The sequence below is a fragment of the Convolutriloba macropyga genome, chromosome 13, assembly GCF_964194025.1.
Source record: "Convolutriloba macropyga chromosome 13, txConMacr16.3, whole genome shotgun sequence".
In the NCBI taxonomy this organism is placed as follows: domain Eukaryota; kingdom Metazoa; phylum Xenacoelomorpha; order Acoela; family Convolutidae; genus Convolutriloba; species Convolutriloba macropyga.
Window position 1 is genome coordinate 40595159 of NC_134480.1, and position 26717 is coordinate 40621875.

The 26717-nt window shown below is 37.1% G+C and overlaps 2 protein-coding genes across 3 annotated transcripts in view; one reads left to right on the top strand and one right to left on the bottom strand.

The window, feature by feature from the left end:
- The window catches only part of LOC142351416 (mitochondrial inner membrane protein OXA1L-like), a 282527-nt gene that overhangs the window by 191029 nt on the left and 64781 nt on the right, over nucleotides 1–26717 (bottom strand). The gene's annotated exons all lie outside the window — the stretch shown is intronic.
- Nucleotides 12824–26717, top strand: part of LOC142351427 (uncharacterized) — a 78624-nt gene continuing 64730 nt past the window's right edge. For both annotated transcript variants that reach the window (XM_075403433.1, XM_075403434.1), the window contains exon 1: nucleotides 12824–13000. In XM_075403433.1, the coding sequence (XP_075259548.1) occupies nucleotides 12833–13000 (168 nt within the window). In that variant the 5' untranslated portion in view covers nucleotides 12824–12832. The remainder of the gene's footprint in view (nucleotides 13001–26717) is intronic.

The following is a 26717-nucleotide window of genomic DNA, read 5'->3' on the forward strand; positions in this document are numbered from 1 at the left end:
AATGTATTAAAAGATAACCTCAAAGCATAAAGAGCCACTAAAATGTTACGAAAGAAGCATAGAATTTGTTATCGGTTGTCAGAAGACGGTACTACAGAAAGCAGCATCCTCGTCCATTGAATATGAATTGAATTGGAATATTAAATTCTTACCATTTATTTTGAGCAGACATCCATTGCCTCCAAAAGGTAATTTAACTTTCTGATTTCAGTAGATTTTTATTCGAAGCTAGAACTTTCAGTTAACTGAATAGAGGAGGCACTGACTTGACTGAGGTAGATCTGTGTATCGTTCAACGATTGTCATTCTCAGTTGGGATGAGAAATTACAATTTTGAAAGCTTAAATCAGAACTTCAACACTTGATGGATAGACGACCTAATTGGGCAGAGTTAAAAAACAAACCAATTACATGGAATCACCTGACTGCCATTGCATGCAGGGGCTGCAAAATTGGTAACTGGTAAGTAATTTTTTTCGTGCTCATTCAATCATATGATCTGGGTTCTTTACTTAACTATTCGATGGCTGAAATGTTGGGTAAAATTTTGATTGGTTTCAAGTATTGCAAATAATTGCAAAAATTTCTGGAGCAAATATGTATCAACAGAACTAAATGTTGCAGCAATCGAAAGCTTGTCTGTTAATTTAATTTTGCACAGAAAATTTTCGCTAAATTTGGCTGCTTGAGGATGAGCGTTGATAACGAAATATAGCAACTGATTCTAGTGTACCTATCGATAAAAAGGTTTAGCAGATGTTTTTTTTGCAATGTACCAAAGTCGTGTGCAAATCAGCCATATTAAACTAGTTTGTTTGTTATCAAAATACCTTGGCAATTGAACTGCACATGAGACAATGTAGCGTATAATTGTAGAATAATATAGCAAATAATTCCATGGAGCATATTTAGCTTTGCGTCTTATAGAGTTTGTTGCATTATTTTGTTCATTTTGTAAAATCGTAATTCCTATTAGTTTTCTCTATTTGAGTGAATTTTCTCTGTGAATTAGTTACAGCTGGGTTGATTTATTTCAGCTGTTTGTATTTCTATGTATAGGACAGTTTTTTATTTTTGATCACTCGTTTTTTTTTGTTTTGTGAAGATAGGTGAGTGAAATTTGTCGCAGTTTGGAGCAGTTTTCAATTCTCAACCTGAAAACCAATATAAAACACCAATATGCATTTTTTGAATTTTTGTCTCAAGGCTAATAACCGGCTACCTGCGTTCAATGGTCACTAATTTTCATTAATGACCGAAAAAGAGTTCGGGAAAAGCAGCTAGCATTTTCTTCGTGCGAAAGGTTCGTTCAAACTTTTTCGAGCTCAATTATTATTGACAATGGCTTCTGTTCAAAGCATTCTTTGTCTGATTACTAAAATCAATTAAAAATGTATGACTGTTTCCTGAAAATTTTATAGGCTGAGGCAGGGAAATTTCTTTTCATACCAAACTTCGGTTTTGAATTATCTATATACTGCATATATGTCGCAAAACTTGGTCATGAGCTATCGAAATTTTCTACTGGATCACATTTATCAAAATATCTGATGAAAAATTTTCTAATTTTAGGACACAGGTCCTGAAAACTTTTTAAGCATAACGTGTGATTTGCACAGTATGGCATAAACGATTTTTCGCACTTTAGGCGCATCTAAACTTTAAGTAACAGATTTTAAGCATAACGTGTGATTTGCACAGTATGGCATAAACGATTTTTCGCACTTTAGGCGCATCTAAACTTTAAGTAACAGAAACAGTGTTTTTCGTTTGTTTTTTAAAAGTTTTATTTGCACCTGATATCTCTAATTTTTTATTATATTTTTACTTATTTCTGTTTTCTTGAATTTTTTTCTTAGACAACTTTGAAAGACACTGTATTGGGGCGAGGTTTTTTAAGATGTTTTAACATTTTCCTAAGTTTTGGTTCTCAACAAGAAGATACATCAAGAATAGTGATTTTAATCACGCTGAAGTAAACGCAGCGAAAGAAGAGTAGTTGAGGGGCTTGATGTTTTTAAAAGTGCTTTAAAAGTGGGGCGAAAAATTGATGCTTGAAAGTTTTTTTGGTTTTCCTAGTTTCATTTTCGCGTGCAGCAATTTCATTTATGTTTCCAATGATACTTCTCCATGAAGTGCACTAATGCTTATACATATACAATAGTGAAGCAAGTTTTTGGTGTTATTTTAGCTGTCAATTCATATGATATCACTGATGACTAGTATAGTTCTAATTAGTCATAAAAGAAAGTAGTTTAGGGTTTCAATTCATAGCTAATCGTCTTTGCGAATTTAATTTTCCTTGTTTTCAAAAAATAGTAAACTTTTGAGCTTTACTCGTTTTTCTGTAGTTTTGCGGACCTGTCACTTAGTATCTTTAATGACAGATTCATCGGCGTTCCATTCGGGCAAAAGTGAGATAAATTAGATAATACAATTAACAACTCGCTGTTTTATTACCTCCAAATTTAATTGTAATTTTTCGAGTTGAGTTATTCCCGTTTTTGGCGCTCTGATAAGAGCGTTGACTGTTTTGTTTTTGTTTTGGTTGACAGCAAATGATTTACCTAACCTGCACAATAGGTTTCATAAAAATAGTAAGTTCTGCCCTATTTGGTCTTCGTTTTATTCTCTTGGCAATCTGTCTCATTAATGACAGGTTCAATTGGCTTTCTAATTAAAAACTAGTGAAACTCAATAACGTAACCATCTGATAGCATTCGATTTCTATGATTCGACATTATTTGTTTTCATCTTTTGTTCTTTTCTGTCAATAGTATCACCGATTACAGGTATCTGCCGCCTTATTATGTGAAAAATAATATTTCATTTACTCTTTCGTTTAAGTTTATGGCTAAATATTTTTTGACTCGGTAACATTTTCTGTAATATTTTTAGCAATTTTTTTAATCCGGTTTTCAGATGTTTAAGGTTTCTGAGTGAAAATAATAAAAAGATTTTAGCTATTTCTTGATGGTGGATATTATTATGTTGTCAGGAACTACAATATATCAATATACGTTTGTGATTATTCTTATGTCAGTGCTTTTTTCTCTCCAATCGGTTATTGTCTGCTGTGTAAGGATATTTCGTGTGAATGTCTTCTTTTGACAATTTGGACACCAATTGAACAATTTCAATTTTTGTTATTTTGTAATTGACAGAGTCAAGGTAAGTTGAGTACATGCCACACTTAATGAAATTTAATTTAAGGCAACATGGAAATAACAATCCTTAATAGAAAAAAACACAAGAAATAATAGAAAAACCAAAAAAGACAAATTCTCCATCAAAATTTATCATGTCAGCAGTTAGTGCACAAAATAATATTTTTTTTTTCAATTATTTTTGAAACTGCAGGTCGAAGACGCTATTGCAGCTGTTTTCTGACAAAACGCTAGCTAAGTTGTTCACTTTTGCTGTTTGAATTCCGGGATCTACATTTTACGTATTGGTTCGTGGCACTGTTCCTGATTTTGAATTTGTATTAATTTCAAACTTCTTCTTCAGTTGATTTCAGGAAATTTCGTCCGTATTTGTTTTCTGGCGTAAAAGTGTTTAAAGAGAACTGTTTTGTGCAGAGATAGAGAAAATAACCTGAAATTTTACGGCAATACAATTTTAATAAAAACAACAAAGAAACTACCAATTCTTCTATATCAAAATTTCATTTCAACAATTAGTTGTAAAACTGGAGTTTCCTTTTTATTCAAAAATATTTGGAACAGTAGGTCTAATACGCTATTGCAGATAAATTGTTCAATTTTTGCTGTTTGAAATTCAAGTTCTACCTTTTTTTGTTTTGGCTTGTACCACTATTTCTGTAGTTGACTCTTTTATATGAAATATAATTATTAATTGATTTTTTGACCTGAACTTTCTTCAGAACGGCTTTACTTCTACAGAATAAATACAAATTTCATCAAACTTTGCTATCTGGTACGCAAAAAATGAAGTTTTTCTAACCAAAAATTTTTGTTCAGAAACAGAAATTCTTAACTTAAACTTCTAAATGCAACATGGAAACACATGGAAACAGCAATCCTTTTTACAAAAAAACCCATGAATTAATAAAAACAACAAAAAAGACAGTTTCTCTTAAATCAAAAAATATAATTTTAACAATTGGTAAACAAACTGAATTTTTTTTCATCATTTTGAAACTGCAGCCATTATTGTCATTTTCTTATTTTTACCTGTCCAACGGATTTGGATTGTATTGGGGCGAGGTTTTTTAAGATGTTTTAACATTTTCCTAAGTTTTGGTTCTCAACGAGAAGATACATCAAGAATAGTGATTTTAATCACGCTGAAGTAAACGGAGCGAAAGAAGAGTAGTTGAGGGGCGTGATGTGTTTAAAAGTGCTTTAAAAGTGGGGCGAAAAATTGATGCTTGAAAGTTTTTTTTGGTTTTCCTAGTTTCATTTTCGCGTGCAGCAATTTCATTTATGTTTCCAATGATACTTCTCCATGAAGTGCACTAATGCTTATACATATACAATAGTGAAGCAAGTTTTTGGTGTTGTTTTAGCTGTCAATTCATGTGATATCACTGATGACTAGTATTGTTCTAATTAGTCATAAAAGAAAGTAGTTTAGGGTTTCAATTCATAGCTAATGGTCTTTGCAAATTTAATTTTCCTTGTTTTCAAAAAATAGTAAACTTTTGAGCTTTACTCGTTTTTCTGTAGTTTTGCGGACCTGTCACTTAGTATCTTTAATGACAGATTCATCGGCGTTCCATTCGGGCAAAAGTGAGATAAATTAGATAATACAATTAACAACTCGCTGTTTTATTACCTCCAAATTTAATTGTAATTTTTCGAGTTGAGTTATTCCCGTTTTTGGCGCTCTGATAAGAGCGTTGACTGTTTTGTTTTTTTTTGGTTGACAGCAAATGATTTACCTAACCTGCACAATAGGTTTCATAAAAATAGTAAGTTCTGCCCTATTTGGTCTTCGTTTTGTTCTCTTGGCAACCTGTCTCATTAATGACAGGTTCAATTGGCTTTCTAATTAAAAACTAGTGAAACTCAATAACGTAACCATCTGATAGCTTTCGATTTCTATGATTCGACATTATTTGTTTTCATCTTTTTTTCTTTTCTGTCAATAGTATCGCCGATTACAGGTATCTGCCGCCTTATTATGTGAAAAATAATATTTCATTTACTCTTTCGTTTAAGTTTATGTCTAATTTTTTTTTGACTCCTTAACATTTTCTGTAAAATTTTTAGCGATTTTTTTAATCCGGTTTTCAGATGTTTAAGGTTTCTGAGTGAAAATAATAAAAAGATTTTAGCTATTTCTTGATGGTGGATTTTATTATGTTGTCAGGAACTTCAATATATCAATATGCGTTTGTGATTATTCTTATGTCAGTGCTTTTTTCTCTCCAATCGGTTATTGTCTGCTTTGTAAGGATATTTCGTGTGAATGTCTTCTTTTGAAAATTTGGACACCAATTGAACAATTTCAATTTTTGTTATTTTGTAATTGACAGAGTCAAGGTAAGTTGAGTACATGCCACACTTAATGAAATTTAATTAAAGGCAACCTGGAAATAACAATCCTTAATAGAAAAAAAACACAAGAAATAATAGAAAAACCAAAAAAGACAAATTCTCCATCAAAATTTATCATGTCAGCAGTTAGTGCACAAAATAATATTTTTTTTTCAAATGTTTTTGAAACTGCAGGTCGAAGACGCTATTGCAGCTGTTTTCTGACAAAACGCTAGCTAAGTTGTTCACTTTTGCTGTTTGAATTCCGGGATCTACATTTTACGTATTGGTTCGTGGCACTGTTTCTGATTTTGAATTTGTATTAATTTCAAACTTCTTCTTCAGTTGATTTCAGGAAATTTCGTCCGTATTTGTTTTCTGGCGTAAAAGTGTTTAAAGAGAACTGTTTTGTGCAGAGATAGAGAAAATAACCTGAAATTTTACGGCAATACAATTTCAATAAAAACAACAAAGAAACTACCAATTCTTCTATATCAAAATTTCATTTCAACAATTAGTTGTAAAACTGGAGTTTCCTTTTTATTCAAAAATATTTGGAACAGTAGGTCTAATACGCTATTGCAGATAAATTGTTCACTTTTTGCTGTTTGAAATTCAAGTTCTTCCTTTTTTTGTTTTCGCTTGTACCACTATTTCTGTAGTTGACTCTTTTATATGAAATATAATTATTAATTGATTTTTTGACCTGAACTTTCTTCAGAACGGCTTTACTTCTACAGAATAAATACAAATTTCATCAAAATTTGTTATCTGGTACGCAAAAAGGGAAGTTTTTCTAACCGAAAATTTTTGTTCAGGAACAGAAATTCTTAACTTAAACTTCTAAATGCAACATGGAAACACATGGAAACAGCAATCCTTTTTACAAAAAAACACAAGAATGAATAAAAAAAACAAAAAAGACAGTTTCTCTTAAATCAAAAATTATATTTTTAACAATTGGTAAACAAACTGAATTTTTTTCATCATTTTGAAACTGCAGGTCTAAGACGCTATCGCAGCTGTTTCCTGTTAAATTGCTAGCCAGGTTGTTTATTTTTTGCTGTTTGAAATTGAAATTCTACGTTTTTCATATTGGTTTGTCGCAGTTTCTGGGTTTGAATTTGCATTAATTTCCAGTTTCTTTCTTAATTAATTTTTCGTCACGAACTCTGGAAACAACCTTCCTTCTTCGGAAAAAAAACAATTTTTGTCAAAATTTACTTTCGGTTAGGAAAATGGAGAAATTTTTGAAGAGAAATGACTTTAATAACTAGAAATTTTCAAGTGTTTTGATTGAAAAAACAATTCAAGAAAAAAGAAGAGTGTACTGTCTCAGATTCAGTAGGCGTTGACAGGGTTGAAAGAATTTGGTTTGGGCATTCTCTGCTAGGCTGAAAGAAACGAGCACTGTCGTTTGTTCAAAGTTTGACAATTGTTAGCTCTCACTGAACAAATCTAAAATATGTTGTTATTCCTAGAAAACGATTGCCCAGGAAATCATGTCATAGTTAAAAAGAGTTCTTTGATCGTCCCAAAGAGCCCAATTGATTAACAAAAATCAGGTCCTCTTGTTTGTCTTGAAGTTTTTTTTTCGACGCTGCATATTCGGTATATTTTGCAGAGTTATGCAAAATTGGCACCACTGAGAAGCTCTTAAAACTCATTCGCTGAAAAGATTTCTTTGAGATTTCAGTTCCTTAGATAATGATTAAGGCTAGAAAATTTGAAATTTTCGACAAGATTTTTTTTCACACGCTTCTCTACTATGAATTTTATTCATATAGCATGTTCAATAGGCAAATTCGGCAGTTGATATTATGATAATTTTAAATCGCATTTAAAGATTGTTTTTTAAAAAAACTTACTGTGTATGTATTGTAACAATTTGTTTAGCGTTTGTCTTATAATGTAAAACTGAGGAAGGAAAAGATCAATTTATGAAATATTCTGCTGTTTTCTATTATTTAGTTTAATTGAAATAACAAAACAATTCAATTCAGCTTTATTTTTGGACCGTTTTATCCTGAAAATAAAATGTAGCGAAATAATGTCCAGTATACCCCAAAAAACGGAGAATTTTTTGCTGAATAATTAAAAATTTGATTGGAACTTAAGATTCACTCTGTTATTAGAAAAACACTCTCCTCTAACATTTGACTGCCACATCTTTAAATTTTTTGGCTATCAGATGTTTAAATTTCGTAGATGTTTGGAATCTGATTTGAAAATTAGCAAAACAAATGTTAGGAACCGAAGAAGAAACAAACTTCAATTTTGATACAGCAAAAGGATTTGGCGACAGAAAGTTTTCAAAAACATTTGGGAAATTTAAACATTTCATTCCTAATCTTTTTCTGATGAATTAGAGTTCAATTTTTCTGCTCAATGTATTTTCCTAATTTTTAAGACTATTTTTTTAAGAGTATAATTTTATTTTATACTAAATACTCATCTATTTTTTGAAATCGGTGACTACTTTTTTCACTGGATGCGAAGTCAAATGCCGCACGTGAAACAAATGACTAGGTCAAAGTGCTGAATAAAGCCAAATTAAAGCGAAGATGAAAATGGTTTTGTTTCAAGCAATATTCTAAGAGAGAGAGAGAGAGAGAGAGAGAGAGAGAGAAGTAAGAGTGAGAAAATTTCAATAAGCGAGCGATTTTGATCACTTGCGGTTTTTTCAAACTGGTTTTTTGTTTGAACTCTAACTTTTTCTGTCAAAATCGTTTATCTCAATTAGAATAGCTAGCAAAAGTATGTTTGGAAGAATTTTTTATCACCTGAGGCCAATATTAGACTTAAGATAAAATTTTGAGCTCTTTTCGCCATTCTGCCCTCTTGAACAATCTTTTCACACTTTTCGCAATCATCTTCAAATTTTTATAGCATTTGGGGCCTTTCTTTGGTTGAAGTTGAATGTTTTATTGTATTTGATAATCTATTGGTTTAATTTATATTGATTTTTAGTTGCGTTTGTTAAACAGAATAGAGAAGTTTTTATCAAATTTTCTTCCATTTTCGTCTGTTTTTTTTTTCAAGAAATTTTGCCTATTTCTTGATTTTGCTTATTTCTGACTTGAGTTTTCTACAGTAGTTTGTTGTTCCATAGTAAATTGAGAGTTGTTTAGTAGTTTCTGTTACTACGAGAAGACAGGTCAAGGTTATATAGTGAAGTTAATATAATATAATAAAGGATACGATTTTGTAATTTTTCATGTTTTTGTTGTTTGCTGCATTAATTGTTTGTTAACGGGTCTCTGAGAAGCATTGATTGAGTCGCCATTTGAACAGGAAAACATTTGTCTCCGAATAATTTTGGCGATACAGCATTCAGCAATTTATAGGTTGGGAAGAAGCATTTAGCATCTTTTAGAGAATTTTGCAAACCATAGATTTTTTTTTGTTTCTCGGTTTTCTCCGTGCGCTTCCTTTTATGGTTTTTTCTCAATTGGTGGTCGGTCCTCGAATCACGCGAATTTTAATTGCAAGTTTTTTTAACCAATAGTTGTTTAGGGGTCGCAAGTTGTGACGGTTTTTTCTGAATTTCTTGTATCATACTTAAACAGTTTAGATTTTTCTCAGGTTAATTTTACTGTTATTGGTTTAAAATAACGTCCAAAAAGATGAATTTTTTGATCAGTGAGTATTGGGCTGGGGCCTGAGTGGCATAATTATCAACATTGAAATGATCATTTTGTCTAACAAATGCAGGTCCTAACTGACACATGAAGTACACGAAGGACGTCTCCACCAAAACTTCCTAATTATACCTAATTTTGGAATTGTGGAATTGCCGACATGATGAGACAATATGGCCATCAAAGCTGGAAAAGGGAGTTATTTTGATATGACGCCCATTAAGCGCACAGCTTCAGCATTTGTTCATTGTTTTTTACCACTCAGTGTAGACAGAAAAGGTTTACTTAATAAATTTTTAATGCTTGATTTTGGGTTTGAAAAAGATAGTTGAAGGCGCTCCCATTTTTGCTTCTATTTGACAACCTTTTGAGAGTCGATGACATTAGAACAGCTGTAATATCGCTTCTAATGTTTAAAAGCATGCTGTACAATTTATATTTTGCATAAGTATGTTGTTTGAACACTTTTTATCTTATAGTATATTAACTTTGAAGTAATTAGATTAGATGTTTATTATTATCAGAACAGCTGAGCTTGAACAGTCACAGGCAGCCTGAAAACTTTGCGTTTTGTTTATTAGCCTGCTGGAGTGCTGGTTTTTAACGTCATCAAATATAATCAAACCTTTTAAATCCTTTCATATTTTGTAAGTTTGCTTTGTCCGCTGAAAATATTGGTCTTAATTTATTTTGCATTTTGCTGCATTTTAAACGGCTTATTAAAATACTGTGCGTTGAGTAATTGAGTGTAATATTGAGCAAAAACAAAGTTTATTGATGGAAAACGAAAAACAATGAATTTTTTGTGTCTGCGCACGATGAGGTAAAGTATAAAAAGTATAAAAAGCATAGTAAATTCTCAAATATATTTATAAGTATACGACTCATTTTTCTACAATAACTGCGATTTTCTGTATAATAAAATAAACCGAAATTGATTGGTGAATTGAATCTACCATTGTAAGTTCATAAAAAATTTTTGAACGAGTATATTTTTTGGAATTTTTATAAATAGTTCTCCGCCTGTTAAATTAGTGCTGAAAAATGTTTTCGTTATCAGTAGTTAATAATATGGGCGACAACTTGGTGGATTAATCTGTGCCATTTTTAAACTTGTAATACATTTATAAACCAGTTATAAAGCATCTGTTATAAACAGCAGATAGTTGTGGAGTTGAGGTGCGTGTTGATTATTAGCTAAGTTTTGCTGAAGAAACGTATAAAATATATAGAACAATGCATTTTCAATCACTTGTTATTCGCTTTTATCGCTTTGTTTTTCAAATCAATTTTTTCTAACCAGTGTACTGCATTTTATCTCTTCTATCAATGCCATTTTATTTATTTTTATTTGTTTGTGCATCTTTAAATAATGATAAAGCTGTACAAAATATAGCCTGCCAATTAAAATTCGCTATCGCAAATTTTATGGGTCTTCGCATCAATATATAATATCATCATTTTCCAATTTCTGCGCTTATAATTCCTAGGTTTTTCCTCGATTTTGTTTAGACCGCGATCAAGACGTTTTAGGAGTGAACAGATAATAGTAAACAATAACGCATGGATAGAAAGGTAAACAATAACAAAACGATGATTATTTCATGCAAATATAACTGCCTATTACTATCAATTCTATGGAATTATTAACCGGAATCAAGAAAGGCCGCTTTCTCTGAATTATGGCCGTGAAAAAAACCATAGCTAGCCATAATTAACCATAACAATAAACAGTCATTCATCATTTACGACACTTTGAAGAAAAGTCGCACACAATTCAGCACAATGATTTGAATATATTTTTAGTGGATTTGATCTTACATAGGCATTATGGTCTTTTTGCTCTAACTATGGAATTTACATTCATTATTGGAAACAATGATAGATCGATAATTATACTATGCAATATTTACATATTTCACCGCCTGCCTTAACTATAGTTAATATTTCAATGCAAACAGCTGGCTAATTTTTTGCTACGTTTATATATGCAGTTTCCCCATCGAAAGTTATGGAAAAGTTACAGTTTTTAGCTCCTCCTGTTCAAAAAAGCGTCAAAATTTATCAATTTTGAATGAAAAATTGAACAATTCTCTCAGCTTGTCAGCATAATATATTTCTTCTTAATTTCCTCCACAGTTTGCTTGTGTCGGCGGGAATTTTTGGCACCATTTAAACAGAAATGGTTCCCCAACAGAAGCAGCAAAACTGAAGTTTACTATTTTTTGTTGATAAATGATTGATCAATTTAGTTATTACTTCAATTTTAGTACAATTTGAAATTATTGTCCTAATTCTTTACTCAAACCCTCCCAAAGCAAATAGTTATTTTGCTACTAAAAAACAAGCTCCAAATTTGCAATACATATTGGCTGCGGTCAACTTGATACGCCTTATTCCTCAAACGTTTATTTACTTTTATTACAATTATCAACTAAAACCTGATTATTACAACTTCACCAACGGTACACCACAGTATCAAAAAACGCTTTTTTCGGACTATTTGAAGTCGCGAAAACTTGTTGAACAGAAGTGGCGTTTCACCTTGGGCAACAGCAATAAAACAATCTCAAATCGAGAATAATCACAAAAACAAAAAGGGACCTGTTTCAGTTCTCCCTTATTGAAAAATATGATAATTTAGTAGCCTCATTTATTGTACTAAATCTTGAACAGTCATGCAAGATCTTGGACAGGCTTGCAAGATCTTGAATAGTTTGGCTAGATCAGCAAAATTTTTCAAGATCAGCACCTTGTCATGCAAGATCAGAAAGATTGGCTTAGTATTGTATTGCAATTAAGGTCGGCAGTATTTAAATAATTTCTCAAAAATCTATCAAATGTCTTGCTGAAAAATTTTGGGGCAAGTGTCTGTTCAAATCTCACAAAATTTAAACAACCCGGGTTGAATGTCCTCCCTAAAGTCCTCCAATTTTGTTGTAAGAGTGAGGGGTAATTTGGGGTGGGGGAAATGATGTAAGAGTGAGGCTGCAATTGGAGAATTTTGAGGAAATACCCCCTGGCTTAAAATGGCGATAAAAGAGAGGGCCGCAATGGGAGGAATGTTGAGAAATTACCCCTGCCAAAAGTTGCGATGTAAGAGTGGGCTGCAATGGGATGACTTATGAGGAGTTACCCCATGCCCAAAGTTACGATGTGAGAGTGGGGCTGCAGAGATCATTTTTTAGGAAAATGCAGCTCGAAGCTCTTACATCTTTTTGGGCTGCTATTGGATGCCAAGGTGGGAGGAGGGGTAAAATGATGTGAGAGTGAGGGAGTAAATTATAAATTAACCCCCTCTTTTTTGGACCGTCAAGGGTGCAAAATGATTTAAGAGTGAATGGAGAAAATACCTCCAAACGCTTACATCATTTTACCCTCTTTGACAGACCAAAAAGATGTAAGAGTGGGGGTATAATTTATGTTTCTACCTCTCACTCTCACATCATTTTACCCCCTTGGCAGCCCAAAAAATGTAAAAGTTTTGAGCTGCATTTTCCTTAAAAAATTCACCTCTTTGCAGACCCACTCTTACATCTTTTTGGGCGGAAAAATTCGAAGCGGGAGATCATCAGGTTTTGAAACGGTAAAACCAAATACAAAAAGTGGGTCTCAGTTTGCTAATACAGAAACAAAAACAAAAAAATTCTCTCGTGGATAAAAGAAACAGGTCCATTACCAGGTGCAATGGACAAGTATGACAATTTGGGAATGGTGGGAGAGGGAAGTTACGGGGCTGTGATGAAGTGTCGCCACAAAGAGACCAATCAACTAGTCGCTATCAAGAAGTTCCTTGAAAGTGAAGACGACAAAGTTGTCAAGAAAATAGCAATGCGCGAAATCAAAATGCTCAGGGTACGTTATAGTTCTTGTTTTTTGGAAACTTTTGGTAAATTTTTTGATACAAAATTGGTTAAATAGCAGATCATTAACGCTGAAAATTACGTCATCAATCAAATAATACATCTGTTCGTTGTGTCACATGTTACATAATAATAATAATGCTTATTATAGCATGTCCCGTCAAGTTGAAATAATCGAAAGTTTGAATAACACCAAAAAGTGCTAATAACGCCAGAAAGTTCTAAACAATTGAGCGTCAGTGTGGTCATTTTTATGGCAGCGATTTTTCCTTTTACCACCAATTCTTCTATAACTGTACACATGTTTTGAATTTGAACTTTGACCTTTGAACTCTGTCAGTAATTTTTCATAACGTTCGATTTTTTGAACTTCGTGGGACACGCTTTAATTGAAGTGTCCAATAATATGGTAGTATAATAGAACAGTTGATGTTAATTTCAGAATGAACAATTTTCATTTACACTTTTTTTCATGAACAATTTCGTAAAACAGGCTTCCATGACAATGTACCCAATGATAAAATACACAATGTGCTTAAATACCTATTTGCCTAATTTATTTCATTTGATCTTTTCGCTCATTAACCCGATTACAAATTATCAGTCAGTATTACAAGCCATGCATGTTTTCTCAGAAAATTCGGATCTTTTCTGTTTCGCCCCCCCCCCCCCAGCCTAGTGAGCATGAATTTTTTATGACCCCCAGGCGCACGTGCTATTTTCTTACACAGTAACCTGCTATATAAGAACATATAATTTGTAACTGGGGGGTCATAAAAACATTGGGGGGGGGGCAAAACAGAATAGATCCGAAAATTCAACCCCATGTTCGATTGTCATATGTTCAGATCAAGTCCCACAGGCCGTTGCGACTTTAGATATTATTTATTACACTTTAATTTATCTTAATTACTATTTTGCCGTATAGTTGTTCTGTTGTATGTTATGCTGTATATTAGGCTGTAGCAGTTCAATCCTCTATCATTTCGACCCGCCAATTAGCATAAAGGTGACAAACACACTTTCGTTAAAAATTCAATTCAATTCGTTTAACTTTAGATTACACAAGCAACGTTGCAACATTAAGGCTTCTGAGCGTAACATCATCAAGGCGAGCGCATCTAAATGGCCCGGCAAATCTATCTGTATTTGCTAGCAGGTACTTTGTCTGCGCCAATTTTCGGCTCAGATTGGTCACTGATACGTTTTCGTAACATAAAATTATTAGCCTAAAAAGAGCGCAATCGATTTCGTATATTAGTAGGCTCAACGAAAAGTTTGCTAAATGAACCTTTTCCGAGCTTTCTATGCCAAATAAAAGAGATTTTATGTGTATTCAATCTTTTTGTAAGGCTTAAATCGTTAAGAAATTACATAATCTTTTCTCGCTGCTTAAATGGCGCTGCAAATGGATTGTTCATTTCCCGCATTTAATAGCGTTGCTCATTTAGTTTACTCGGTAACATCATCCGGCCCGGAAGAAAATGCTGGGAGGATCGGTACAAACTTAACGAGTGGGCGTACGAGCGATCCGGAAGACGTGCGTACGACGGCGGAGCGGGCGACGCTGTCGGAGCCGTAGCGGAGTTCTTCAATCCGAGCAGTTGGATAGTAGCCCCTAGGGTTGCTTTCTTCAACGATCCAAACTAAATCACCAGCCTTGAAGTGATGCTCGGCAGGCGTCTGCCACTTAGCTCTACGGTTCAGCGCAGGTACATACTCCTTAATCCAACGTGCCCAAATTGCATTGGTGTAGGACTGTGCACGGGCGTATCGCTTACGACGATCGAACTCGTCGACGCCAACGATGGTCGGAATTCCGGTTGCTTGGTTACCGAGCAGAAAATGATTAGGTATTATTGCGCCTAGGTCGGACGGATCGTCGCTTACGGGAGTTAAGGGACGTGAGTTTAGTGCGTATTTGACCAGACAAAAAGTAGTGTTCAACACCTCATCTGTGAGGCGACGCGTACCGAGGATAGTGTACAGTACTCTTTTGAAACTACGAACTAACCTCTCCCAGATGCCCCCTTGGTGTGGCGCACTGGGTGGATTGAACCTCCACTTAATGCCTTTATGTGCAAGTTCGGTGGCAATTTTAAGCGTATTCCATTTTTCCATACATTCACGGAGCTCTTTCTCCGCTCCAATGAAGTTCGTACCATTATCCGACCAAATCGTAGCAAGAGTATCCCGACTGGAGACGAACCGCTCCACTCCCATTACACAGGAACTAGTGTCAATGGACGGAACGACTTCAACATGGACAGCACGAGTAGTGAGACAAGTGAAGAGAAATCCCCACCTCTTCTCGGTAGTCCGACGAACTGTGACGTGGAATGGGCCGAAGTAATCAACCCCGGTGTTGGTAAAGGGAGGAGAATGGTATGCGAGTCTCTCCGTTGGGAGGTCTGCCATGATAGGTTGAATGGTTACTGCACGGAACTTTCTACACAAGACGCAGTTTGATTTGATAGATCGCAGTGTGGAACGAAGTTTTAGGATGGCATAACGTTCCTGTACCTTTGACCGTAAGTAAACGATGCCCTGATAATGGTTCTTCAAATGAGCATGCCGCAGAAACAGTTTAACAAAATTATGACGCGCATCCAGCACGATAGGATGCTAAGTGTCAAAGTCAATTTCCACTAGCCGTCGAAGTCGACCAGAAGAACGGATGAGACCATGAGTCCCAATAAACGGAGTAAACTGAGCAATGCGGCTGCTCCTCTTAACGGATTTGTTGTCAAGAAGATCCCTTCTTTCGGTATTAAAGTACTCTCCTTGAACCAGGTACTGGAGATGACGCTCGGCTTCGTCAAGCTCAACAGGGTCCGCTCTGCTGCCGTCTACGGTACGGTAACTTTCATGAGATGGTAAAAGACGGAGCACATATGCGGTGACACGAAGTAGTTTTTGATAAGAACTGAACTTATCAAACGGGGTTAGATTAATGCTTTGTTCCTTAGGGGGCTTGGTTACGGATGCGGCTAGAGATGAGATGGAGTTATCATCTTGTTCCTTGGTTACAACGCCGAGCTTGATGTTATCAACGACGTCAGTATTTGGTACAAAAGGGAATTGCTTAGTTCTCAATTAGTCAGGACCCCTCACCCAGCTACTTGATTGCAAAACTTCAGCGGACATACCACGCGTGCCAGCGTCTGCCGGATTATCACAAGTGGCGACGTGGTTCCATTGGTCAACGCTGGTGTTCTCCAGGATTTCACTAACACGATTTGCAATGAAGATTGGGTGTTTATTGGTAGATTTTATCCACTGCAAGACGATGGTACTATTTGTCTACATATATACTTTATCCACAGCAACCGTTAATGCTCGACAGATTTCCCTTTTTAAACGGGCAGCGAGGAGAGCGGTTTGTAATTCCAACTTAGGAACTGTCATTACCTTGATAGGTGCAACACGGGCTTTGCCCAAGACAAACGCCAGCTCTGTTATAATCTCCCTGGAGGTGGAAGTTACTTGAGCCCTAAGAAAACCTACTGCACTGAATACGTCTTGCGAGCTATCACCAAACATGTGGAGTTCAAGCTGTTGGAATGGTCCTGAAAAGTAATTTCTCGGTGTAGTGATCTCAGCTAACCGCGGCAGTTCAACACACCAGGCAAGGAGTCTGTCAACTGTGTCTTTAGGTAACTCATCATCCCAACTTTGTCCATTGACACGCCAAATGTCTTTCAAGATTAACGGAGCACCAACAGTAAACGGTGCGACAAGACCTATTGGGTCGTAGACCTTTGACACAAGACTAAGGACCAAGCGTTGTGTTAAACTTTTCGTGATGGTGATGTTAGTACTCCTACTCACAACCAGAGTATCGTTGTTGTGATCCCACTTAAGCCCAAGCACGACAATTGATTCCTCCTTGGATGAAACGATGACCTTCGGTTCAGTGGACTGAGCAGACCCATCAATTCGGTCCGCCAGATCTGGTACATTGCTTACAAACTTAGTAAGCTTGAACCCATCTAGATGGAGAAGCTGTACCAATTCCTTCGACCTAATGAGGGCCCTTTCGGGGGATTCCACTGAGTCTAAGTAATCGTCCATGTAGAAGTTCTCAAGGACGGCTTTCGCAGCTTCTGGGTACTGCTTAGCATTATCACTTGCCGTGCGTTGAAGTGCGTAGTTGGCGCAAGTAGGCGACTCTTTTGCCCCAAAGATGTGGCGTGTATAATGGTGTACCACGACATTTGATGTAGGGTCCTCCCGCCACAAAAAGCGCATTGATGGCTGATCACATGGTAACACTCCAACTTGGAGGAACATTCCCTCGATGTCGGCGGATACGGCAAATGGATGTTGTCTGAACAGTAGGAGTACATAGATTAGGCTTTGCAGTAAGTCAGGTCCGGTGAGTAATGAATTGTTAAGAGATGCGCCGTGGAATTTAGCTGCTCCGTTTAGTATCCTACGGACCTTGCCCGTCTTGTTCGGGTTAACAACCGGATGGTATGGTAGGTACCACTCTCGTTCCGAGCGACTTTCCACCTTATGAGCATCTTTGACCCTTACTACGTAGCCCTTGTCTAAGTCCTCTTTGATGGTATTTGAGTACTTTTCCCTTAAAGTCTGATCTTTCGTTAGCCGCTTTTCCAACGATTTTAATTGAACCAGCGCTGAGAAATAATTGTTGGGCAGTTCGATGTTATCTTCAGCCCATAGCATTCCGACATTGTACTTTTTTCCATTATGCTCGAAGGTGTTTTCAAGAATTTCATGCGCACGTGCATCCGAGGCGGATCGTGGGTCTACTTGCTTAAGTGCGCCGTACGACTTCATGTCGTACCAAGATTTTACCTGACCAGCGAGTTCAAAATCCTGCTCCGTATTTGCTTTAAAACAAGTCGAGACTAAACCTGAAAACGACGGTAGAGGGCCGCTTAGATTCCAACCTATGGGTAAGCGAACAGCGAAGGGCGAGCACTTCTCGTCGGCAGTGAAGTACTCTAACGGGCGGATGGCATGATACACATCCTGTCCAAGTATCATCTGAATGTTTCCATAGCAATATGTAACTGGGTCTAGAACTGCTAGGTGCGGGTATGTTTCCTGAAATGCTTTAATGTTAATGACATCGGCGCCTACATTCAAATCTTGCTTTACGTAAGGGTTTACTTTAAATGGTTCAAATGCTTGGTTGTCGCGTGGTGTTACAATTAGTTCAACTAACTTAGTGTCTACAACCTCCGCGGTACTTATACCCTTGACTGTTAGTTTCAATGCTGTACCAAGTCTATTTGCAAGATTATTTGACACCCAAGAGTTTCTGTACTCGGTATCTCACAAAACTAAAGCCGTGGTATCTTTACCAGATGAGCTCTTCAACTGTAATTCAGTCACCTGAAGGAGGCCTTTCACATTACTCACAGATGACAAAATAGTGGTCTTACTCGATGATTGGACAAAGTTTACTTTGATTTGCGCCAGCATTAGAATTACTATTGTTGTCGTTTGAAGGGTATTTTGATGGATAAACCCTCTCAGAAGTGTATTTTGGGAGCTATTGCAACCGTCCTTTCTGCATTTGTTCATCTCTCAGGCGTGAAAAGCACAGTTTTGCTTCCGCCACTACCTTTGTTCGCTGAGTGGGAGACTTTTCTTTGAATACCCTGCACTCCCAGATGCGATGGTTACTTTTACAGACAATGCAGCGAGGGTTTGGAGGCGTTGCCGATGTTGAGGCTGGTCTCTGAGTGCTCTTAGTTTGTGTATTAGCAGCCGAAGTTCTTGAGGCTACTTTGTTCTTTACTACTGAGTTGCTGTTATCCTCAGCTCTTGCTTTCGATGAAGTTTGTTTCATTAAATCATGTGCCTCGCCCTTCTCCATCAACCAATCGTTGAAGTCAAGGAGTGTTGGCTTAACCCAATGTTTCTTCACTGTGAAGAGTGACCAAGACTCTTTCAGATTGGGCGGCAACTTTTGCACAGCCGTGTTAAGAAGTGAGGCCCTCTTAAGGTCTGAGTCATATGAAAGTGATTTAGAGACCCCAACAAGACTTGAAATTGTTGCAGAATAGTTTATGATGTTATCACTATTGCGCATCTTTAGTGGAGGAAAAGAGCTGAGTTTGTCTAAGTGTGCACTGACTACTGCCTGGGGTTGGCCAAATTTACTTTCAAGTGTCTTAAGTGCATCCTTATACATTACACCACAGTATGCGAACTCAGCGATGGTGGTTTTTGCTTTTCCAGTTACAAGAGTTTTTAAGTATGTTAACTTGATATCATCAGTCAAGGACTGTGAGTCCATGGCACTTTTAAATTGTCCGTACCATTCATGCCACTGCAGGGGATCACCATTGTACTCTGACAAATTCCACCCGGGCAAGGGATCGTTCTTCTTACAAGTGATTGCGTCCGCCAACTGCTTTATCAAATCCGCGGAGACCAAAAAAGGAGTCGAAGGTGTGGGATGCGGCGGGCCACCCCAACACAATGGGCTCGGAACGGTAGCTCCATACGTTGGCGGAGTGATCGGAGTGACAAAGGTGGGGGCGGTACATGTGGAAGAACTAAATGGATCCGCTTGCATGAAGTCTGATGTAACGTAATTTTGAGGCCCCGCTGCTGCTTGTACATGAGAGGAGCGGAACGATGTAGTGATATGAGGGTTGATTAACGGGGCCGTTTGTACGGTGTATAAGTTTGCAGATGTACGTACAAGTGGTACTGCATTAGGTGGGACTGCTGCCGGAAAACGCCAGACTTTTGGGTCCGGAGGAGCAGGAGGTGCGTGGGTTATAGGGACAAAATTTTGGTGCTGAAAACTCTTTTGTGGGGGCGGTGGATGAATTAATTGAGGTACAAAAACGTTTGCGGAGGAAACTAATGGTGCAGGCGGAGATGGGGTAACAGATTGACATTATTCGCCACGGGGTTAGTGGCGTGTAGTGGGAGTGCTTGTGGCGGCGAAGGAGGAAAACGGAATGTTGGTGGGATTAACGGGAAATGCGGTGGTCCGTTGTTTAGAACGGGGGATGGGGGGGGGGGCTGGTACATTTATGTGTGCTTGTTGCGAATTAAGTGCTAGCGGAGCATTAACGAGTGTATTTAGAGGTGGTGAACGCGGAGGGCTTACTAAATTCAACTGTCCCGGCATGCTCGACCTGCGAGGGAATTGATGATCGAACTGTAAACCATCGAAGTGCATTGTTGCTTGAGACAGTTTTCGGGCTGTGTTTTTGGGCGTTTAGTTGAGTTGGCATACCAAAGTTTATTGGTGGTGATGGAGTCGTATATTGAGGCTGTCGCGGCTCGTACATGATGTTGTTTGAAACATGTGCATCATTGGTTACATTGGTTCTACAACTTGGTTCTCGCGGCTCATGAACAGGGAGGTTGATGTTGGCCTCAACTTGACCATGTGTATTGAGATTGAGGTGTGAGTTTGGAAGATGAGTTGAAGTAGGGCGCTGGAATAATTCTTGGTTGGATTGGGCAATGGAACCAGAAAAGTGCAAACTCGGTTCATTTGCAACATCTGCCATGTTCCCGGCCGGTGACAAATTGACCCAATCTTGAAGAAGTTTCTTGCTCTTGACTGAACTTCATTCCGTAAAGAGCCCACTCATTTTGCCTGTACCAGACCCGTCTGCTGATGATATTGTCACCATCTCAATTTCCTCAAGGGCTGCAGCAGCTACTTCCTTGCGATGATCCTCCTCAAGCTGCTCAATTTCCGATTCCCGCAATTTCGTTTGTTTTTCAATTTCAAGACGCTGTCTAGCAGTGCGAAGCTTTGCCTCATGTTGTTTGTCAAGTTCCTCACTTTTGAGTGTTGATAGTTCTAAGTCTCGTTGACGCTGACTTGATCTTTTTGAGGAAGTCATATGTGAACCTGATCTTGAATGGTGAGAGGTATGCAGCTCTGCTGTCTCTTTGTCATGGACCGAATTGATATAGCCTCGAGCAGCAGCAGCTAAGAACTCATCAGTTTTCTTTGTTACAGTCTCTAACCATTTTTCAAGGTTCTTACAGGCAGCATCTGGATCTTCAGTGTTTTGTGCCAGATCAAAGAGCTCTTCATTCTTATCAACTACTCTAGTAAAAGCATCCTTGCTCTTAACAATCAGACGTTCGATCTCAACTTTCCTGTCTTGCTTATCAACAGCATTGTTAATTTCGCCATAGATGTTATTAAGTTCAGCCTCTAATTTTGCCCTCGCACTATAAAGTTTGTTAAATTTGTCCTGCAATGTTGCCATGATCTTATCAAAACAGGAAGCAAAAGTTTAATTTGGTACTACCACAAAGTACACACACATACAACACAAATGGGTTAAGCCGAACCCTAGTGTGACGGTTTGCCTAGCAAACCGCCAAAGAGCAAAGTTGTTCGTCGATTACAATAGTAGCGAAAAAGGAAGAACAGTGAGCGCCAAAAGCGCGACGCGGGATAGAAGGGGAGACGGGACGGACGGGAAGGGAAGAGACGCCGAACGAGTAACGCACGACGCAACGGGAAACCGCACGGACGAACGGGAGCGTCGGGCGAACAGCGCGGGGTGAAGCGGGAAATTGGCACGGGCGGGGCGGAAACGTCGGGCGGACGGCGCGCGACGAAAAACAGGAAAACGGCAGGGACGGGGCGGAAACGTCGGGCGGATGGCGCGCGACGGTACGGACGTGAAGGAAACGTCGTGCGGATAGCGCGCGACGGGATGGGAAGCCGGGATAGCGCAGGAGGGAGACGGTAAAACCCAAGCGAGGAGGCGGGAAGATCTTTGCTAGCAGACCAAAGCAACAAACTCAAACAAACAAACTAGCCGTAACTCCAGAATAAACTTAAGTCACACCCTAGAAAGAGGGAGAGAAGCTACTGCCAGGTAAACTAGCACAAGACATTGTGGGGGGTTTTCTACAGCATCAAAACATCAAACAATTTACGGCAACGAGGTAGCATAACCAAAGTTGAAAAGGTCAGGAAGTATACTAGCCGTAACTCCAGAACAAATTTAAGTCACACCTTAGCAAACCACCCTACTCAGTCAACAAAAGTGCATGATACCAAAATTAATCAAGATACAACAACTTGCTAGCAAACAGGTGTGGTGAAAGTCACGAAAGAAACCAGCCGTAACTCCAGAATGAACTTAAGTCACACCCTAGCAAGCAACGAGGCTGAACAACCAACCAGCATACTCGCAGAAAAAAAATTACTACAGCAAAAACTCAACATACTACATCTACATCAAATAAAAGGGGAATAGACCTCGGGAGCGTGTTATCAAGGACCGGAGGTTGTTCTTTTGGGTTAACACAATAGTGAGTGTTTTAAGCTTAAGCGCAGGCCTTAGGTGTAATGCTCTGTACTCTTTAAGTAAACTAGGAACTTTCTGTTTACGTTTAGACACAATGTCTTTCACTATGTGAATGGTAACTAGAGTACTACGCTTGAGCTGTCCGTAAGTATCAGGAGTTCCCTCTCTGGGGCAATGCACTATAGCTTCTATGCGCTCCTGATACTCTTCAAGCACTGCTATAAGCTGCGAAGGTGTTAAAGGCTTATTGTTGTTACTGCGATGACGGGATAATGAATTTTTCACCACATCATGCCAAATAACTAGCCTCTTTTTATCACGGAAGAAATGACTCAATTGGAACTGAGCAGTTTTTCGTACATTCAGCGCGTTAGGATTGAAACTCAGACCCGGTAATGCGTAAATTCTTTTTTTTATAATGGTCTTGTAACGCTTGAGGCAAAGTTTTTATGGAGTGATGCAGCGAACTTGCAGCTAATATGAAAACCATATAATGTTTTTACAACATAACTGATGTGATTTATTTGGAATATTTGGAACTAACAAAGCCACCATTGAAATGCCTTTTTGTTAATACGAATGTACAGCTATCATTTATAGGCTTTTAGAATATACCTTCTAAATTATTTTTAATTTCTGTTATTTTAAGTCTAAAAATGTAAAATAGTTTCTCAGCTCCCTTCTCCAAAAAGTAGTCTATTTCGCTGAGACTTGTCAAGATAGTACTACATGCTTTTATTTACAATCTGGCGGAAAAAGATTTGTGAATTTCAGAAGCTTTGCTCAAACTCCGAACCTTGATGTTTTTTAAACTCAAAAAATTATAGAGGAGAGGTTATCGGTGACCAAGAGAAAATACCCGAAAAAATGAGCACGAGTCAAATTAAGAGGGGTTTGCTAGATTTGCCGGTTATTAATCAATTCACGACAATCAGAAACGTTTTTCAAAATAAGTTATTTTATTGGATGGGTCTTACAGTTTTCTTGCTAGTATTCGTTGCATCTCTGTCCGACACCGATGCCAACACCGATGCTAGCTTCTGATTAAACTGAAAGTGGAACAGAGCTAAAAGGTTCACAATTGTCCCCAGTGGTCCTGAAAGCTCTCGATTTTAAAGTCCTGATCACTTTAGGGGCTGGTTTGAATTCACCACAGTTCAGCTTCATTTTAGATGTTTTTGTCTTCTTCTTTTAACAATTTTTCTGGAGCATCGAACCTCTGATCGACGTGTTAGTGTGCTCGTTTAAATGTGGACCCCATCTTTAACTCTCAATGGTAACTGAACATTCCGTAACTGGCTAGCACATCAATAAGTTTAGCGCATCAATGCTCAATAAATTTGCAATCAGGACAATTATGCTGTCTAAATTGACCGCTGTACTCCTATTTCAATTTATGAACTACGCGTTATTATAAATTTAAAGGCTCAAAGCTGCACCGGATTTATGTAAAATTGCCTCGGATTTAAGTGAAGTTGCCCCGGATTTTTGTAAAGTTGCCCTGGATTTATGTAAGGTTGCCACGGTTGTGTGTTCGCGGCACCAAAATTAAAGATGACAAACACATTTTCGTGAAAGATTCAATTCAATTCGTTTAACTTTAGATTACACAAGCAACGTTGCAACATTAGGGCTTCTGAGCGTAACATCACCAAAGCGAGCGCATCTAAATGGCCCGACAAATCTATCTGTATTTGCTAGCAGGTACTTTGTCTGTGCCGATTTTCGGCTCAGATTGGTCACCGATACGTTTTCGTAACATAAAAGTTTTAAGCCTAAAAAGAGCGCAATCGATTGAGTATATTAGTAGGCTCAACAAAAATTATGCTAAATCAATTTTTTCCAAGTTTTCTATGCCAAATAGAAGAGATTTTATGTGCATTCAATCTTTTTGTAAGGCTTTCATGGTTAAGAAATTACGTAATCTTTTCTCGCTGCTTAAATGGCGCTGCAAATGGATTGTTTATTTCCCGCTTTAAATAGCGTTGCTCATTTAGTTTACTCGGTAACATAGCAGTCGACATTAAAAGCGTTTGCTGTCATAATTAGGTGGATAACTTAATCCCATGTTCGGTTGTGATAGTTTCATATCAAATCCCAAGGGCCGCGGAGGCATAGCTGTGGCCCGAGAGGCATGACCAGGTAATTAGTTAGTTAATTTAACAGTCCTTATTATATAAACGATTAAATTCGGGGTGAACCGATAGAGGGGTTAAATGATAGAGGAATTAAATGATAGAGGGGTTAAATGACAGACTCGTGAATAAATCGGAGTTAAATGGTTGAGGGCTGAATAAATAGTGGTGAAAAAGCAGGACACCTTTGTTCTGGTAATTTTAACACTAGAGAAAAACATTTTGTGTATTTTGTCACATGATGTATCTTGGCATTGGTAATTTAATCCGGGCCTCCCAGAACAGCTCTATTAAAGCACTCAGAAAACGCACACACTTGTATGTAAAACGAAACGGACTACTGCTTTCGACACTAAATCTTTTTACAATTTGGTGCTTCAAAAAGCAATAGTTTAAGATGCAAAAATGATTCTGCATAAGAATTTACTGCGACATAAATACCAAGATGGGCTTTTAAGTTTTACTGGGCTTCGATGTAGTTTGTAGGAGGATTGAAATATGTCAAGGCACTTTCTGTTAACCGAAATAGCTTGTACATAATACAAAAAACTTTATGCATTTCGTCATCAACTGCTAATGAACAATAAACCTTGTGTTTGAAGATTTAGCAGGCAGTGATAAAAGTGTTGAACAATCTAAAAGCCACAATTTGAAACACTTGGTTCTTACCATTTGATTCGCTAGCGGTTGTGTGAATGAAAGTCTATCATTGTACAAAAAACGTTAACACATGGCAAAACTTTGTTTCAAAAATGTTGCCGGTTTGCACCAAATTTAACTTATTAACAAGGCCATCTAAAAAGTGATTGCTGCCGCCAATGACAATTTTTTTAGCAACAAAATTTGAAGGCAGGCTGTATGGTACACTTATGTTGGCCAGGTGCTTTGCGAAACTGTAATAAGGATGAAAGTTGCCAACTTTTGATTTCTCAATAAATATTATTTAAATAAAAACAGAAAAGAGTTAATAGTAATTGTTTTTCTCCTTTATTGGGCAAATTTATCTTAAATTTAATCGAGGGGGATGACTTAGGATGTTTCTAGTTGTTTGTCAGAATATTAGATTTGAGTTCGAAATCTTGCAAGAAACTTCATATACAAAAAAGATTTCACTTTCACATTCAAAAAAGTATTATAAAAAGGCATTTGAAATCAGATCTGCTGACCAAACTTCTTGTAATTTTCTATTTTTCAGTTAATTTGGTTTTCAGTTGGTTTTAAATACAAAAGAAACTGAATTTTGGGAATTTTGGATCATGACTGAAAATGTTTGCGTGGATTTCAGTATTTTTAACAGTTGTTCAGTTGTTTTATAAACAATATGCTTTGTCGGTGTTTTTTCAATCATTACTAATGTTATTTGATTTTTTTTGCATGGCTTCATATCTTGCAAGAATCTTGCAAGAGTTTTGCGAGATTTGAATCCATCTTGCAAGATTCTTGCATGATTTGAATCTGCTCGCCACTAGGGGTATAATTTTTTGGTGAGCAGAAATTAGTTCTGCTTGTGATTTTGAAGTAACTTAGGCTAGTTTATGGAAGCTTTTGATTAGGATGGGCTGATATCAAGGTTTGAAACTAGCGCAAAAACAGTCGGTGCATTTTGTTTTCAATTCAGTGTTCGGCAAAAGAAATTGCAGCTTAGTTATCGCATTGCAGTATTGGTTAAAATTACTTTCAGCATTTTTTTTTCAAATTAATATCCGAAGTATGATCCCTTTTGTGGTAAAAAGTAAATTTGAGCAAAACATATTTTAACCCTTGATCCTCAACATGTTCTCTCTAATGATACAACCAGTTTGAACGGTTTTGGACCGACGCAGCTTGTTTTTTTCTAAGATAGAGCCAAATTGAATAAAGACATTGTTCAAGCGTGTCATTTCCCAAATTTGTTAAATTTTCAACCGTAAATTCATCTTAGGAAGGTGGTCGATTGGGATCGGAGATTTTGGCGTTTTTTAATCAATCGTTGGGCAATATTTTTTAAATTCGGGTTTTCTGTTTTAAAATCAAGTCAAGTGGGTGCATGATTTTCGATTATTTTTTAGAACAAGTTGATTGTATTCTTTTGTCAATTTTGGTAAAATAAAATTTACAAGAATCGATAAGAAATAATTATTTTTTAAAAGTTAGCTTTGATTAATTCAGTGGTAGTTTTTTGTTTATTTTACTTTTTCATTTCTAATCTCAGTGAGTATCATTTTTTAATGACGCATTTTCTGTATGAAAATTAGCGTCTGACTTTAAAACTAATGTATTATTTCGAAGGACTTTTGTTCTCACAAAC